The sequence below is a fragment of the Poeciliopsis prolifica genome, unplaced genomic scaffold, assembly GCF_027474105.1.
Source record: "Poeciliopsis prolifica strain line A6 unplaced genomic scaffold, Auburn_PproV2 SCAFFOLD048, whole genome shotgun sequence".
Taxonomy (NCBI): Eukaryota; Metazoa; Chordata; class Actinopteri; order Cyprinodontiformes; family Poeciliidae; genus Poeciliopsis; species Poeciliopsis prolifica.
The window spans coordinates 2868310-2884706 of NW_026562423.1; the positions used below are offsets into that span (position 1 = coordinate 2868310).

At 42.2% G+C, this 16397-nt stretch overlaps 2 protein-coding genes across 6 annotated transcripts in view; both read right to left on the reverse strand.

Moving 5' to 3' along the window:
• Positions 1-590: 590 nt before the first annotated feature.
• Positions 591-10566, reverse strand: si:dkey-94l16.4 (transcription factor 20). Of its 3 annotated transcripts, none has more exons than XM_055057648.1 (6): positions 8783-10566; positions 5008-7550; positions 3502-3595; positions 2439-2488; positions 2247-2311; positions 591-663 (listed from the first exon to the last, which is right to left on the reverse strand). In XM_055057648.1, the coding sequence occupies exons 2-5, from the start codon at positions 7543-7545 to the stop codon at positions 2264-2266; spliced, it is 2730 nt and encodes a 909-aa protein (XP_054913623.1). In that variant the 5' UTR covers positions 7546-7550; positions 8783-10566; the 3' UTR covers positions 591-663; positions 2247-2263. The 3 variants fall into 3 exon arrangements, with proteins under 3 accessions (XP_054913623.1, XP_054913624.1, XP_054913625.1); XM_055057649.1 differs by lacking the exon at positions 8783-10566 and adding an exon at positions 7860-7925; XM_055057650.1 differs by lacking the exon at positions 8783-10566 and adding an exon at positions 7844-7881.
• A 125-nt stretch (positions 10567-10691) lies between these two features.
• mprip (myosin phosphatase Rho interacting protein) overlaps positions 10692-16397 on the reverse strand; it is a 47147-nt gene continuing 41441 nt past the window's right edge. For 2 of the 3 annotated variants that reach the window (XM_055057646.1, XM_055057644.1), the window contains 6 exons: positions 15487-15646; positions 15279-15392; positions 14110-14196; positions 13847-14009; positions 13680-13765; positions 10692-11626 (listed from right to left, as the gene is read on the reverse strand). In XM_055057646.1, the coding sequence (XP_054913621.1) occupies positions 11555-11626; positions 13680-13765; positions 13847-14009; positions 14110-14196; positions 15279-15392; positions 15487-15646 (682 nt within the window). In that variant the 3' untranslated portion in view covers positions 10692-11554. Of the gene's footprint in view, positions 11627-11917; positions 11990-13679; positions 13766-13846; positions 14010-14109; positions 14197-15278; positions 15393-15486; positions 15647-16397 lie in introns of all 3 variants that reach the window. The other variant, XM_055057645.1, reaches the window with a different exon arrangement.

Consider the following 16397-nt stretch of genomic DNA (forward strand, 5'->3'; position numbering starts at 1 on the left):
CCATTTTATTCTATTTGTATTTAATGTGAATACCAGGAAACAGTGATATTGTGGTTGTAATGCCCATGCCTACTCAGCTTGTTGTGCAAGCGCAGCAGCTTGACTCAGTCGCATTTATTCATGTCCCATATTAGGTTTAGGGGTATAAAACTAATCAAAAACTCCTCGACTTGTTGGGGAATATTAAAAATGCTAAACTGATAACTTCCAAAAGGAGAGTAAAGAAAAACCCAAACACACACACACCCTCACACAAACACTTTACAATTAATCCTCTTTGACAAGCAGCTGAAGAAGCCCGTAAGAAGAGTTCAGGAATAAATAAACCAAATATAATCAAATACTTACAAAATCTTTTTAAAAAATTAAATATCTTTGATTACTATTCATATCAATCTGAGCAACAAAAAGGCAAAATGAAACAGAACAATCCCATATAAATAACCAGACAAAACGACAAATTCAGCACATTACTCTGTAATTCCCTGCAGTCCGCAGGTTGTTTGGGGGCAGAACAGTCACTCTGAAGAGCAGAGGGAGTCCCTAAGGTTTGTGGTGCCAGCTGTCAGTCCAGGAGTGGCGGGGCGCGGGGAGGGGGGGGATGGGGGGCGGGGTGACCCTGGTCTGGCATCGTCATGGTTACCAGCGGATTCCTGCAGGATTCTGTAAAAATAAAGAAGTGTCGATTAAGATGCGTTTTAAAACCGAGCCTCCGAGGGCCCGACTGGGAGGGGAACGGTGCTACTGCTGCTATCAACCAAACACACACGCACACACACACGCACGCACACGCACACACACACACGCACAGTGGTGATAAGCAGCCAACTAATGTGTGGTGGATCACTTTAGAAAACACATGTTTTTAAAGACATGAAATGCCTTTGCTTGGGTTCTAGGGCGGTCTTTCATCCAGCGGCCCGTCGTGTTTTTGAGTTAAAAAAAATGCTTAAAGTTGACAGGAATTTTGAAAAATATCTCTTGATAATTGTGTGTTATTAAAAGACTGGAAGATTAATACCGAAACACCAACTAGAAAGTCTTTTAAAAAAAAAAAGGGAAACATTTTAAAGAGACTTAAAAAACTAAGCCAAGCTAAAACTGGTGGGGTACAAGGAAAGCCTGGTGGCCCGCCAGGCTTATTATACACAGGGGGGCGGAACCCTGAAAGACTAACAGTGTGTGAGTGGCTTAAAAAAAACAACCTTTTGACATCGTTGACCTTTTATCCTATAGACCTACAAAAACAACAACATAATTGTGAATTTGACCAAAAAACAGGCATGGCTTTAATTTAGTTTATTATAATGTCTCACCAATGTGTGAATGTGGCTTGATCGGAATTGTCTTCCTTGTATTCAACTTCTATTTGCCACAAACAGACAGAAGCTTTTGCCTGTTTGATGATGTAAACCGTGGCAGCTGATGCTGATGCGGCAGATTGCAGCACCGTTTGCATTAGAATTGATCCCGTTTAGTTTCATTGATAAAGTATGCAAATAGTTTGACGTGCGTGTGGGTTCATGAAACGACTGCCTTTCTACAAATATGATCTGCTTTATTTTAGGTACCTTCTGACAGAAAAAAAAAAAAAAAAAAAACTTGAAAGAAATTTGCAAAACAAAACCACAAGGAGGCAGCATTTGCAGCAGGTTTTCCAAACGCCAAAGTTTGTAAGAAAGAAACATATCAAAGTGAAAAGATCTCAAAATGATTGAATTATATTGGTTAGAGCGCGCTGCAGGCTGCAGGAACAAATGTGTGTTTTTAGAATACTTATGGAAATTGTGTTCATACTAAAACAGGTGTATCAGTGTATCGTTCATGCATCGATCCAATCTCTGCTGTGTCCATACTTGGCCCTGCGTCTGCTGCCGTTATGGAAAGAATAACACAAAGGGGGTTGAAATGAAGCATGCGGATAAAACCGAGGCGTTCGGCTGGAGGCGGGATCATTTTCTAAAACGTTCATCCTACTTAGCGGAAACAAACCAAAGTTTCCACATCAGAATATTCTTTCAGGAACCCTTGAAATGTCCTTTTTGTGCTCATGTGTGAAATCCCAATGTTATTCGGCCAGCAAAACCTTCATCCACTATTTTCTTTTCTTTTAATCTCTTTTTGAAGACACGCCTCCTCTACGTGAGACATTGACTATCAGTGGACACCTTGTGACATTATATCTGACATTACGATTTGCTCCCGTTCTGGGAAATAACGACGGTGTTTCAGGCTCCGACACTCACGCGGTCCATGTAATCTGTCACCTGTCGTCCCGTCGGCTCCCCGGAGGCGCTTTCAGCGTTTTGTTCTGGTGGGAAAAAACAACAACAACCCGTCGACGTTAAACCGCTGAGCTTCACCTTTTGTGTTTTTTTACTTTATTTGAGTTTTTTTTTCTTCTGACGCTTGTTGCCTGTGGTTTCTTGGAGTCTCACCTTGTGCTTCTTACACTTCATGGAGAAATTGTCTTCGACGAGCACACAGTCTGCGGGAACAAGAGGAGAAGGTTTTTATAGAGATGTCCTGCTGATTCATCTGAGCGGTTCAGACACCCACACACGCACCACTTCTGGCTTCGGAGGAAGTTATTGCAGCCAACAGCGCCTCGCAAAGCTGCTGCTTCACACACACACACACACACACACACACACACACACACAGCTACAGTTTCTGGTATGTGTGTGTCCAGATTTTCTCCGACTGTGGTAGCAACTCGGAAAGCGAAACACACACAGAACTTTGCAAAATGGGTTAATAGTAACTAAGCCTGTTGCAATAAGCAATTAGTAGCATGATTAATTTCCTTCCTGATGGTTCAACTTTTTCAATTTTGTTTAGAGACTTGATGAATTTTTATTCATGTTTTCAGTTCTGTGTGTTTGTTTTCTTTTTATCTGCTGCTTTTGGATGTTGTGTTAAATGTTCTGTACAAAATCAAAAGTGTAGTAGTCTTTGAGAGGGCAAACTTGCATGATATTTTACTAGTGTTGTAATTATTACATTAGTTGAAAATGGTCTCAAAATGATAATTGCATCATTACCTCTGTAATTTTTGGGACGATTTATTGTCCAGCAAAATTTGCCATCAAAACGGGCCTTATGTTATCTGACGTTACGAACACAAACATCAATGTGCTTCACTGTACGCGTGCGTGTCCTGTGATACACCGACACAAAAGTACCTGAAATATAATTTTCTGTTTCTAAATATAGAAACAGGAAAAAAAAAGAGAATCTGAAAAGCTTTACATGACGCTGTAAACGCTGAAGCTCCAAACATTTTGTCTCAAAATGTGCAAAAATCAAGCAAAAAAAATAAAACACAACTTGATTTCCTCCGTCTTCAAAATTACGCACTATTCTGTGCGAGTCTGTCGCGCCAGATGCGAGTGAGGTTTGTGGTTTCAACGCGACTAAGGGTGAGAATGTTTTTTTGCGAGGTGCTATGCAGTGCAGCTGCAACAAAAAGAAAAGAAAATACAAACGGCGAGCCCTCACCTGACTCCAGAGCACACCTGTAGTGGTATTTGTTAGGACAGCCTTTGAAGAAACAGCCCAGAGTTGCTCCCGGATTGTGGCATGCCGAACACATCTGGAAAGACACAGGTCCAACGACGAGCAGGTGAGTTAGACAGGCTGGAGGTGGAGGAAGTAGGACAAAACGTTTCTTTGTTCCGATTTCTAAAAGCCTCTGATTGGTCACTTTCATGAGGTTTGCGCCATAAATCCGACTAAATCTGCTGCAGACTGTCCAGCATCATTACTTTGATGATTACTCTTGCAGTGAGTTCATCGCATGTTTGCTGGTAAAAGCTAACAAGCGGCGGGAAAAACTAAAAACACTGCGTTATGTTCACACGGCAGGCAAACGCAACGCGTATCTGACGGGGGTTTTTAACGGCGTAAACCGTTCACAAAGATGTCGGGTTTAATAATTGGCATGACGATCATGGAAAAAAAAAAATCTGATTTCAGTAAAAAAGAAACATCTGGATTTAGCATCCTGAGCGCAGCCTGAGTGATGACAACCTCAAAGAATCCAGAAATACGTCTTAGAGGTTTGGTTGCTCTGTTGGGGCAGCAAAAGGAAAGAAAAGAAACAGCAGATATATGGAATATAATAGTATATATTATATTAATTATTACATTAATATAAAAAAATTCTGAAAAAAAAAATAAGGTTATTGTTACTAGTGGAACATGCATTTCTTCTACTTCTATCAAGTAGAAGAAATAAAACAAAATCATTCAAAGTGGAGGAAGAACCCTGCATAAGACATAAAAGAAAAGTGTGGAGACAACAACGAGGTTGGCTAATAAACAAGAAACCCTTGCAACAAGTGAAAGAGTCTGAAAACTATTTCAAGAAACGAAATCAACAAAGAGTCTGGTTGTTCCCAGACAGCTGGGTCCGAAACATGGAACAAAATGTCCTGGTTGGAACAGAGAAACTTCCAGGTGGACGTGAGGGAAGGCATGAATGAAGCAGGACAGAAAACAAAGCAATCTTGGCTTGAACACAGGAAGTGTACAAACAAAAAACAGAGGAGAAAACAGGCAGAAACGGGAGTAAAAGTTTGTTTGCAAACTGGAAGAGATCAGCTGAGAAGAGCGGGATTAACGTCAAGAGAGCCAAACTAGAACCGCAGGAAAACAATGTTCCAGTCGGCCAAAGAGAAGCTTTCACAGACTGAAGGGAGGAGGGATTGCTGATGTTGAAGCAATTTCTTAGGACCATGATTCATCTCTGTGAACATCGAAGAGAGTTCAAACTTTTCTTCAGTAGGCTGCTAGATGAAAACATTTGAATCGGTTTTTACACAGGTAATTTGCCGGCCGGAACACGGTGCGCTAAATAATAAAATATAAATTAACGAAGCTTCGAGGCAGGTAAGGGGAATTTTAATAATCGAGGAATCGATTATTTGAGAAATCGTTTCAGACCTAGTATCAACCACAACTATGCCTACTGTATTGGCATTCCATTAAAAAGAGCAGCTTTACCGTCTCTTGGGCCACCTTGACGGCTTCCTCCAGCCCGTAAACTTTGCCCCTGACAAGGAACACGCCTGCGGACCAGATGCCACAATCCTCGTGGAGCCAATATTCGCATGGCTCCACGGGGAGAACGGGCGGGCTGTACCAGTCCTTTGCATCCGCAAGTCCGCCGTCCGATCTCGCCCGCTTGGCTGCGGGACTGCTGATCCTACCACTGGACCACTTGCGGCTCCCCAAAAGGCCCTTCTGCTTTAGCGGAGCTGCCCAGCGTCGGGCTCTCGTAGTGTTGGAGGAAGAGTCGGAGTAGCTGGAGTCTTCCTCATCTTCTTTCAGACCCGATACGTTGGCCGGTGCTTTGGTGTTCGGCCGGTACCCCTCGGGGTAATAGGGTCCGTGGAGATCCCCCAGGTCGATGGAGTTGGCCGAGCGGCCGCACAGACAGCAGACGAGAGCACGCTGATGTTGGCCATGTGTGGACAATCGTCCCAGATACAGACAGGAAGTGGTGGGTACAACGGCTGAGACAAAGCAACTGGAGTGACCTTGCTGCTGCTGTTTGGGTTCTGTCTTCACCTCCTCGGGGTAATTCACTGTTGTGCACAGAGCAGGGGATGACTGTTGTCGCTTGACACGGACAAAAGGAGAGAAACTGTCCAACCTGACATCTTTCTTTTCTTCTTTGTAGGTGATGTACTTGAGCTTGATCTCAGGCTCCTTTGGGGAGAACATGGAGGAAGGTTGGCTGCACCTGGGTTTCTTTCGTCTCCGTTTTGGGGGTGTCTTTGTCTTCTTGGTGGGAGATGATGTTTTGCTTTTCGGGTCAACCTGGTTGTTCTTTGGAGATTTTGGTGGAGGACGAATGGGCAACACCTTTGATGCAGTAACTTCCACTGAGGGTTCGGGGACAGTAACCAACTCTGGCTTCTTCTTCAAGTTCTTATGTGTGGGGAACTGGGCACTTGACTGAGAAAGGGGTTTCGTCTTGGACTTCACATGCCTACTCCGAGATGGCCGTGCTGGTTTTCTGCTTGGTCTCGCAAATCGAGGTCTTTTAGCAGGTGTGTCTGACGTTTCGGTCTTGTTGAGGGGTTCAGAAACAGAGGTAGAGTCATTGTAACTTTGAGCGTCGACGCTGCTGGGTTTACTTTTTTTCAAGTTCACAGCTTTTCTTTTGACGGTTCTCGGCAAGAATGCAGCCTTTGCCTTACCTTCCACCACTTTCCTCTTGGATCTGGGCAAGGCAGAAGTGTGTGTTACTGACTGAGAGGCACTGGGTTTCTTCTTGGCATGTATGCTGCTGGACACTTTATAGCAACTTGAATTTATATTCATGACTATTGCTTCCAGTCGAGTCCCTCTTCCAGAACGCATGGGCAGTTTCCTTTCTTTTATCGTCCTCTCCAGCACATTTGCACTCCCATTAACGTGACGAATGGCACAACTGGTTTTGTTCTCCGGATTCAGACAGGAATCATCAGCCAAGTCAATCAAAGGCTCCAAAACAGCCTTCCGTCTCTGGGATTTACTTTCATCATGTGACTCTAACCTTGTTGGGCCATCGTTGACAGCAGAGCTTGCCCGAGTGGTTCTGTCTGAACTCAAGGTGTCATGCACAGCATTATTGGCAGCCTCTAAATAAAAGTCATCTGCGCTGGGTGAGTTGGAGGCCTGAGGAAGGAGGAACACATCCTCCACATTGTCTACTGGGGTAGAGGGTGGGGAGACGGGATCCTCCAAAGGGCTCTTGTATTCCCTGCTCACTGAACGCACATCTGTGGAACTGCCTCTTTTGGAGACCTCTTGGTCCTGTTTCATAGCCCCAATGAAAAGCACATCGGATGTCCCTCTGTCCTCATCCTCATCCCAGAGAGTTTCTGACCAACCGTCATGCCGACCGTTCTCTACACAATTTCTACTTTCAAAAAGAATGCTGTGTTTTTCTTCTGCCGGTAGCTTTTTATTACATCCATCCCTGGAAATGACTTCTCCATTAAACTTTGGAGGCTCTTTCACGTTGTATTCTCTAGCACTATCCGGTGGTCCCACTTGAGATTGAGAAAGCGAGGGGAACAGTTCTGCATGTGTGACGAGGTTAACAGGTTCCTTATCCTGTTCCAGGAAATGCTGGTTCAGTGCATAGCTGGTCTCCTCAAATCCGTTGTCAGTGTTGCATTGAGGGTGGAAGGAAGACTTGCTGACAGGCGACACACTATACAGAGGAGAGCTGAGAGTGGAGAAGACATGAGACCTGTTCACGTAGGACAGGGTGACTGTAGTGTTGGATAAGGCATTGTCTGGCTGAATTTGATCCTCTGGTCGAACTGTGACATCTGAGGAGCCGGGCTCTGACAACTGTAACCCGGGGATGGCAGATTCAGAGTTGGGACCCCAGCCAGAGCTCTTGACCCTCCGCAAGGCATCCAGAGATGGCGATGCGAGGAGGTTTTCGTCGTCTTTCCTGGTCAAGTCAATTATGCTGGAGCGAGCGGGGGAAGAGGCACCTTGATGCTGTAGATCATCCAAGGTCCCAGGTGGCTGCTCCATAACAACTGTAACAGATGGAAAGATATATTTACTTAAATGACGTTAGACTTTTCATGAAGTTTATTTATGCCTAACCACACCAGAGGGATCACATGGCACAATTGACAGTTAGTTCCTTTCCCAAAACAGATCAAACTTTCTCAAATCACTGTCATATTTCAGATGTTCAGATGATTAATAAAACTCAACTGGTGCCTGGAACCCAACTAAAATATTAGTTATACTATAGCTGATGTTAGATGGAAATTGAAAAAAACAACAAAAACCCTGAGTTAATGACAATGAAACTCTTGAGTACATTTAGAATCTCTAACCGCAGCTGTGAGAAATCCCTCCGACCTGCGCAGGAAATGTCGAATAAAATCAACGTTAATCTCTCAACTATTTTAGGACGAAGCAAACGGTTGAACCGCGCGACCCTTTGAAGTCACGTCGCTGTCATAAGCTACGTAACTGACGTGTACTTGGCTTTAACTCCTGTAGTAAATAGCACACAAAACAGGAACGGCCGACAGTTCGCCTTCTGGCTTCATTTTAGACTGGGTTAACACGTCAGTGATTTGAAGAAGTTACTTTAGGAGAAAAACGGGTCTAAAGGCAAACAGCAAACTTTTCCCCACCGACACTGACAGGTCAGGATGGCTAGTTAGCTTAGCGAGAGCTAGCGAGCTAACCTGGCCCGGTGTCGCTGCGGTAATCTCCCCTCGTGTCAATTTCCATGGGATATTTAACAGCTTCTCCGAAACACTGAAAAAACCCCGCAATCTTAAACTTTAATACTTGCAATATACCCGTACATTTAACGGCTACCCTCTGTCGTCATTTCGGCTATGTTTATAACCCCCGTAATACAAATATTAAAATAAAATCTTAACTTGTACTTGAAAATATTGCTTCTTCCTCACAAGCTTCTGACGACCACCAACTTCTTAACGAGGAGAAAACGTCCAACGCAAATATGAAACCAAATCTTTTAGCTCAAATAGCACCCTTCATAATGTTTAATTAATTCCGAATAGGAGAACACATGATTTTTATGCCAAGTTTATTAAACGTTTCTTCCAATGTGTCCGAGAATAAGCGACATCACACATTTTATTAAACTACCAAATACTTGTAATGGAGTTCGGCAGTCCGTTTACTTTGAACGGTCCGCGCAGAGGCAAGGCCCGGCTTGGGCGAAACAAAGACAGGACGGAGGTGTACGGGCTCTGCTGCGCTTCTGAACACAACTTACCCGGACGGGGAGAATCTCTGCGTTTTCAAACATTCAGCTAGGATTTCATCCCAGCCTGCGTCTCCATCAACAGCGCCTCCCTTTCACAGGAATTGTGGCGGAGCGGGGGAAGAAAAGAGCCCTTAATGAAATAAATATCCACTCACTTTCCAGGAACACACTACTCTGATAGCTCCGCTGTCATGTTGGGACCTAATCTCTGACTTCCGGATGCAGCTTTCCAAAATAAATCGCCGAGTTTCTACAACCGATCCCGTTAACTCGCAATTAATCGTCAGGTTCCAAAACGCCGTTTCTTTAATCGACCGGGTGTTAACCGTACTCTACGTATTAGTTTAAGCGTCATGTACAACTGTGATAAAAAAAAGTCAGCTTTTTCCACTTAAGTGTCTACCAGACCGAAAATAAACGACCAACACTCATCTGTGTGATCAGTTTCATTCCACTTTACCATCATTTTCAGTTAGATTTTATTTAATGTCAGCAGGTGATTTTTCATTAATATTATTATTAATCAATTCAAAGATGCTATGCCAGCTTCAAAAGACTTCCTTCAAAACGAAAACATTTTCCTGGTAGTTTTACACAAATTACCTAACCGTCTTCATTTGTTTACCTTCATTCCGTATGACCTGAAAAATTGGTTCAGCTGTTCAGGAGATATTAGAGCACAACCCATTAGCTGGAAACCACTGAAACACCAGCGTCCACAGTACAAGCCAGTTTACATCAGCACAGACTGCGAGGCCACTGGTCAGGAAAAACACTTCTACTTCTAAGCCAATACCTTGAAACTTGGCGGAAATGAGAAGCCAAAAGAGAGAGAAAGTGTTATGGTCAAACAAAACACATTGAGCTGTTTGGCCACAAAGATAAGGACCCATCAGTGGAAAGGTCAAGAGTTGGCTTGTACAAGCTGTTGAAGCATAATTGCAATAGTCAAGTCTCTTTTGCTACCAACCGATTTCAATGAACTTATATTCGTAACAAGAAGATGACAAATATCCAGACAGAACAAGTTTTGTTGTTGCCTATCAAAGGTGGACGGCTGGGGTGTAATGTGCTTAAGGACATTTAACCAGATACGAGTGTCTAACGTTGACCTTGTATGGATTTAGCAAAGTCTACAAATTCAAACTTTACCGTTTTGTACACAACAAAGGTAGTGTAGAACTTTCCCATTCACAAACAAGGACAACTTGTTTACTTTTGGCTCCTTGTACTATTATGGTGAGTTTGTTTGGGGTGGCAAAGGTTGGTGGGTTAGGTTCAACCTTTTGAAGATGCATGGCAGATAATGGTTGGCTAAGGAGCTGCATTACTGACATTGGGGTGTCCACTGGATTACAGCTAAACCTCATAACCTCAACAAGAAAGTACCTCATATGAACACTATATCCTGATGCTATGGTGAAATTTTGTGAAAAAAAATCAATACAGTACAAAAAAAGAAGAACCACAACCATTCATTGGGCAGCAAGGTCACCAGTCTGCATACCTATGAAGGTTGAATTTAATTTTCTACATCCTTCAGACAAGGGGAATGTATTTTAGTTTCTTTTTGTTTGTTTTTTCAATGTAATTTTTATTGCTGTGTATGAACTTTTTATTAACTGTATTCGTTCAGTTTCCGGCAAAGTGGAAGTGTAAAAAACCTATAAGTAAAACTAAGTAGAAGAAATTGTACACAAGAAACTGAATCAAGACCATGCTAAGCATGGTCTCCAATCAGCATAAAATATTAGGGGCTTTTTCTTTTATTACTGATATTAATTTACATTTATTTAGCAAAACTTTGCACTTTCAGATTTTCTTGTAAATTTTTCGTGAGATGCAATGTGAAAGAAGGCCATACATCTCTCAATGTATGACTTTCAGGAGGACTACGTAAACGGCAAACTTCATAAGCAAGGGTGCAAAAATATTTATTGCTAATAAACCTGTAGTCAGTTGGTGTATATTTGCTTTATATTTACAATAATAGAGTACAGAGGAATGGGAATGTAAAAGAAAAATCCCAGCCATTTAAATAAATACAAAGGGACTGCCACAGAACAAGACTACAAACATAAACCAACTGGAGAAACTCCTATGCAGCTGGACCAAGGACTGCTGTGAGAGAAAAACAAAAAAAAAAAACTATACCTTTTCATGTACGTACTTAAATTATAGTTCGTGAATCTGCCCATAACAATACCGTTAGCTTTCCAGGAACGCCGGGTTTGCTTGATGTGAATTCGGAAGACAGGCAACACGGATGAGCGCTCCCATTCCAAAGCTCGCTTACGACACGTATGTGTGTGGAGAAGGTGCAGAGGAGTCACAACAGGCTGACCACTGGACTCATTCCTATTGGTCGTGCTACGCAGGTGTTGCTTCTCAAAATATTTTGTTAAGCCAGTCAACATTACAGCTAAATGTCTTTGGCTAGCAACAGTCTATAGTGTTAAAACAGTAGCTTACACAGTCATAGTTTAGTGTATGCATAGCAGATGCTCTTTTTTAAAAAAAAACATTATTTACAATAAAGACATAGGAAGAAGGGGCTGGAGGGAGGAGAGAAACAATACAAAAACGTCACAGTTAACTGAAGTGCATGGAATGCAAACTCTAGACATGAAATTCAAACTTCATAGCGTGTCTTCTTTAATAACATACATGATCTGTGTTTAGTGACCAGTGTGTAGTGTTTCTAAATAAGTCATAGTAGAGCTAAAAATATAGTGGGCTCCTAAGCATGCGGCACGGCAGGCAGACGTGATGCGCCGCTTGTCAGAACTCCTTCGTGTCTTTGTTTTCGAACAGGTGGAGTCTCTGCTCCGCGGTCAGCCCTTCCTTCAGACTCTGGAGGGAAACAAACGAGACATTCGACGTTAGGACACGTCTCACGGGGGGAAGAAACAACAAAGAAACTTAAGCGTTAGGCAAGGGATTTTCCTCTATTATCCAGTTGTCACCCAGTTATGATTAAATCTAACCGGGTATGTTTCTTAGCTTTACTCAAGTGGCTTTAAAAAAAAACCAACAAAACAAAATGTGAGGAATTTAGCATGAACTAAAGATTGTTGTCAGATCTTGAGTGGGAGACAGCAGGGTGTGTTACACCGACCCGTGGGTGTGTCTGCTTTGGTTTACCTAAAGGAGAGGAAGAAGTAGGCCTACACACGTCTTCTGCTAACTGTCCCAGGGCATGTCTCGATTCACAGACTGAGGACGAAAGGGGAGGAAAAAACAAAACACACACACACACACCAGCAAAAGTGTGTGTTAGACTGCTGCGGTGTTTGATTTGCAACAAAATCCCAAGATTGCAGTTCAGATGGAGTCATAACACAGGAAAAGTCGCCACGCCCCTTCAACTTTTATTTATTTATCTTTTCCCACAATGCAGCCACAAATGTGTATTTATAACAGGACAAGACCAACACAAATTAGAGTTTAACTGAATAAAAAACAAGAAAAATATGGTTGTTTTCTTTTCTATTTTTTTTTTAAACGAACATCAGTTTTTTTTCTTGAGTCAGTTTTTGGTAGAAATATAATGGCTTCAATTACAACTGAAAGTCTCCACCAGTTTTGTAGAGAATTCTTGAATTTCAGCAGGGTGAACTCATATTCTCACTTTGGTTTAGGTCTGGCCTTTGACTACGCCATTTTAAACACATGAATATCTGGAAGCTGAACGCCAGCGCTTTGAGCCTGTGATGCGTTTTATCGCCATATATTTAGTTCCTTCCACCTTTCCATCAACTCTGATAAAAAATGTGCTTTCTCTGCTAGAGAAAAGCGACCCCCCAGCATGTTGTCGCCATTAAAGTGTCTCACAGTGAGGACAATGTGTTTATGGTGGTGTGTGTTAAAGCTTCACCACAAATGGGATTGTGTATGTATGGATTCCATTACTTAGGTACTTTTGAGGGCTGGACAAGAAAATAAAATCTCAGATGTTTTCAACCAGGTCTGGTTTTAATGTATTTATTTCCCCCATCGCTTTCGTTTTTAAAAAATACATTACAAATGGCAGAAAAAATATATTTTTTTTTAAATCGGCTTTTGTTTCAATCATCTCTTCGGTGAGTTGTACGACAGAACATTAGGGCCAGGCTGTGAGAAGTTTTGTTTTATTACAAGTTATGACATTAGCAGAATAAAGATAGCGTTTTACCTGGAAAACATCTCAAAGTTATGAGAAAAAAGTTGACAAGAAAAAAATGTAAGAAGTTATTGCGATCTGGTGCTAGCAGCTCAGTCTGATAGGTTTGTTCTTCAAAATGGTTTGCATGATCATTTCAAAGTCCTACTGGATAATTTGATGCCGATGCGTTAAAAATACTTAATATTTTATTGACTGTAAAACTTGTTAAAATTACAAAGAAAATCTTTTTTTTTTTTTTTACTTTTGACTCATCGTACGACTTTATTATACAGTATTTCTGCAGTACTTTGCTATAGAAAGAATCAAAGTCCAAATAAATAGAAGCTTTGCAGAACAAGATGGTGGAAAAAAATTCAGATTTTTCAAAAATTTAATTTTCAAAAACCCTAAATTTTAATTGACTGAAAAAACAGATTTTCTTCATAAAAAAAACAAAAAAAAAACATAATTTTCTTTCCACTTCAATTATGCACTACTTTGTTTTGGTCTATCAAATAAGATCCATTCAGTAAAGACACTGTATATTGATAACACAGCTGAGGGCATGCACTGTTGCATGCAACTTTTCAGGCGACCTGCAGAGGGCAGCAAATAACTGGAACGTGCATCTCAGGCCTTAACGGGTGGAAAACCAGACTGCTCTGTCTGCTGCCAAAGTGTTGCTGCCTCACATCACAGCCATGTGGTTTCGCAGTTCTCTGCACGGCTGCTGCAAATACGAATCGTTTCTTTCTGACCCACCTTTGACCTCAGGGTTCGCTCCGAGCGCTTGGCTGCCGCTGCTGCCATCTTCAGGATGTCGGGGTTGCTTTTGGACTTCATGATATCTGTCATGAGAACGGTCAGGAACCAAAATTAGATCGGCGGTCGGATGGTGGGCAGTTTTGAGGCGGCGGTGGATGGCGTACCGTATCCCCCTCGCTCCAAGTCCTCGAGCGACGGCTCTCCGAGCGCCTCGTGCGCCAGCTGCAGCTGCTCCCGGAGCCTTCCGAGGTCCCGCTCCGCCTTGGCCTTCACGATGCTCAGCTCTGTGTAGATGTCCTTGTACTTATCCGTCGCGTACTTCTTGTCCTGCAAGCGCAACATTTCGCTTAGACACACAGAGCGCTTTCGCCGCCGGCGTCACCAGGAATCGTTGGCGGTCGCCGAGGCGAAGCCGCGAAGGAATTACTCTTTGAGCGGCCTGGAGTTCGTCCTTGAGGGAGTTGATTTCCTGCTTCAGGTACTGGACCTCGGACTCCTTCACCCGCAGCATCACCTGAGGAAACCATGGAAAAGAACATGGACTGGCTTTGCAGGAAAATGTATAAATCTGTTAATAAAGAGGGTTAGTCGTCATGTCACTGCAGAATGTTTGATTACAATATTACAGGCACCGATCTGACATCAATATCTTTATCAGTTCTGTATTGGGTATCTAAACTCTGAATAATCAAATACTTAAGTCCAACATAAGTACATTTCAAGTGAAATACACATTTTTACAAACTGCTTTGATGCAACATAAATAATCTTAATTGCTGAAATAATCATCAACTAATTTAGCGATCGATTAATCGTTAACTGGACACTAGAGACTTGAGAAAAATCTATTTACTGAATAAATAATTCAGAGCAATAAATAGGCCAAAGCCGTACAATAGAAACACTTTTGTTTGTACATATGCTTGACACAAAATTTCTTAAGTGGCCGAGTTTTAGCTTCACCAGGTTCAAATCCACTAGACAAATGCTACGTTACTGTATTTCAGGCAATAAAATGTCCATTTCCTTATTTAAAAAACGGACGTGTCTGTTGGTGCATTTGACTCTTTTGTATTAAAAAAATGTTCAAGGTTTAAATGAAAAATCTGTAGAGGGTACGTGTTTGTTTCATCCGATTAATCGACAGAATAATCAACAGAGTGACCGTTTACTAAAATAATCATTATTATAGATATTTTCTAAAGAAGCATTTTCATTACAGAGACTTCATAATCCAATTTTTTCTGTCTGTGTTTTTTTTTTATTCTGCGTTATGTGTTGTTCTTTACTAAATTAAAGCATGTTGGTCTTAAGAGGGTGAGCCTGCATTTTTACATACCATCAATAACACTACTTGTAAATAAGATTCAGAACAACTATATTATCGCATGAATAATAATTACTGGGACAATTTATCCACCAGGAAAACTCTGCTATTGTGACCTACTTGTATTTTAACTGTGTGATTTAAACTGAACTAGTTGCTCTCACGACTGCAGGGGCTCCTGAGGGGAAACAGCTGCCGCCGCCAAACTTCACTGGTGTAAACTGGTTTCAGAATCCCATCTGTGTGATTTTATGCGCTGCAGTGATTACCTCTAATTCATACAGCTCCTTCCCCTGGATCGTGGTGTTGGGATCTCCGGCTCCGTCCTCAGACGCCATGGAGCGCATCTTGGTGATCTCTGCAGCCAGACGGTTGTTCAGCTCCTAAACGTGATCCGGAGGAGATTAAGAAGGAGTCCAACAGAAAGCGCGAGGCTGTAAACCTAGTGTGTGTGTGTGCATGTGTGTGTGTCTGGACCTGGTTGTGTGCGTTGAGCTCTTGGTTCTCCCTCTGACATTGCCTGAGGGCCTGCCTCTCGGCCTCCAGAGCCTGGGCCAGGTGGGCGTTCTCCAGGCACTTCTGGGAATACTGCTCCGACAACACCTCGATCTCCCGCTGGAAGGAACACAGCTCCTCCCTGCAACACAACGCCAAACCTAAGAATGTGTTCGCCAACCGCGTCGCACGTTCAGAAATCGCTTGAAACGCGACACCGGAGCCTGCGAGAAGCATTCGGACTCATTTAATGTTTTTAACAGTTTTGTCACCAGTTTCAGTGGATTTTATTGGGGTCTGCTCACCTGACCAGCTCCATCCGGTGAGCAGATGGAATTTTATGTACTTCTGGTAAATAGTTGCAGTAATCCAGGAGTGTGTATGATGGGAATCTATCATTTCTAAATTTGGTGTTTTTAAAAACAAAAAAATTCATTTTCTTCTAAAAACCTTCTGTGTGTTTAGAGAAGTATAGAAGATGAATGTGGCCAAGTGGGTAAAAAGTGTCACTGGATGATTTACTGTGAAATAAAAAAGGCAAATTAAATAAATATTCCTTGTGTTTTGCTTGATACGTTCCATTTATAAAGACAGAAACTTGCCAAGGAAACCTCATGCTAAAACAATTACAAAAATCTGTACTGTTTTTTGATAACTCAAGGACCACAAATGGCCACCGAGTCTCACTTTGGGGCAAGAACAATGAACATCTGACTCGTCTTCATTTGTATTCATCCCATTTCAGTCAGACTCTCCAACATAAAAAAATCTAGTGAAAACAAAATGTTCCCATAAGAAGAAAACTACATCGAATATTAGGGTTGAAACAACCAATTATTTTAGAAATCGATTATTCTGACGACCAAAGTATTTGAAACACAGGAGATGCAAAT

Excerpts from the sequence above, each read along its gene's own strand:
- si:dkey-94l16.4 (XM_055057648.1), bottom strand. The coding sequence starts at position 7,545 with ATGGAGCAGCCACCTGGGACCTTGGATGATCTACAGCATCAAGGTGCC. Across the intron at positions 2,489-3,501 it reads CAGGTGTGCTCTGGAGTCAG|ACTGTGTGCTCGTCGAAGAC; the intron begins GTGAGGGCTCGC and ends TTGTTCCCGCAG. Across the intron at positions 2,312-2,438 it reads TGAAGTGTAAGAAGCACAAG|AACAAAACGCTGAAAGCGCC; the intron begins GTGAGACTCCAA and ends TTTTCCCACCAG.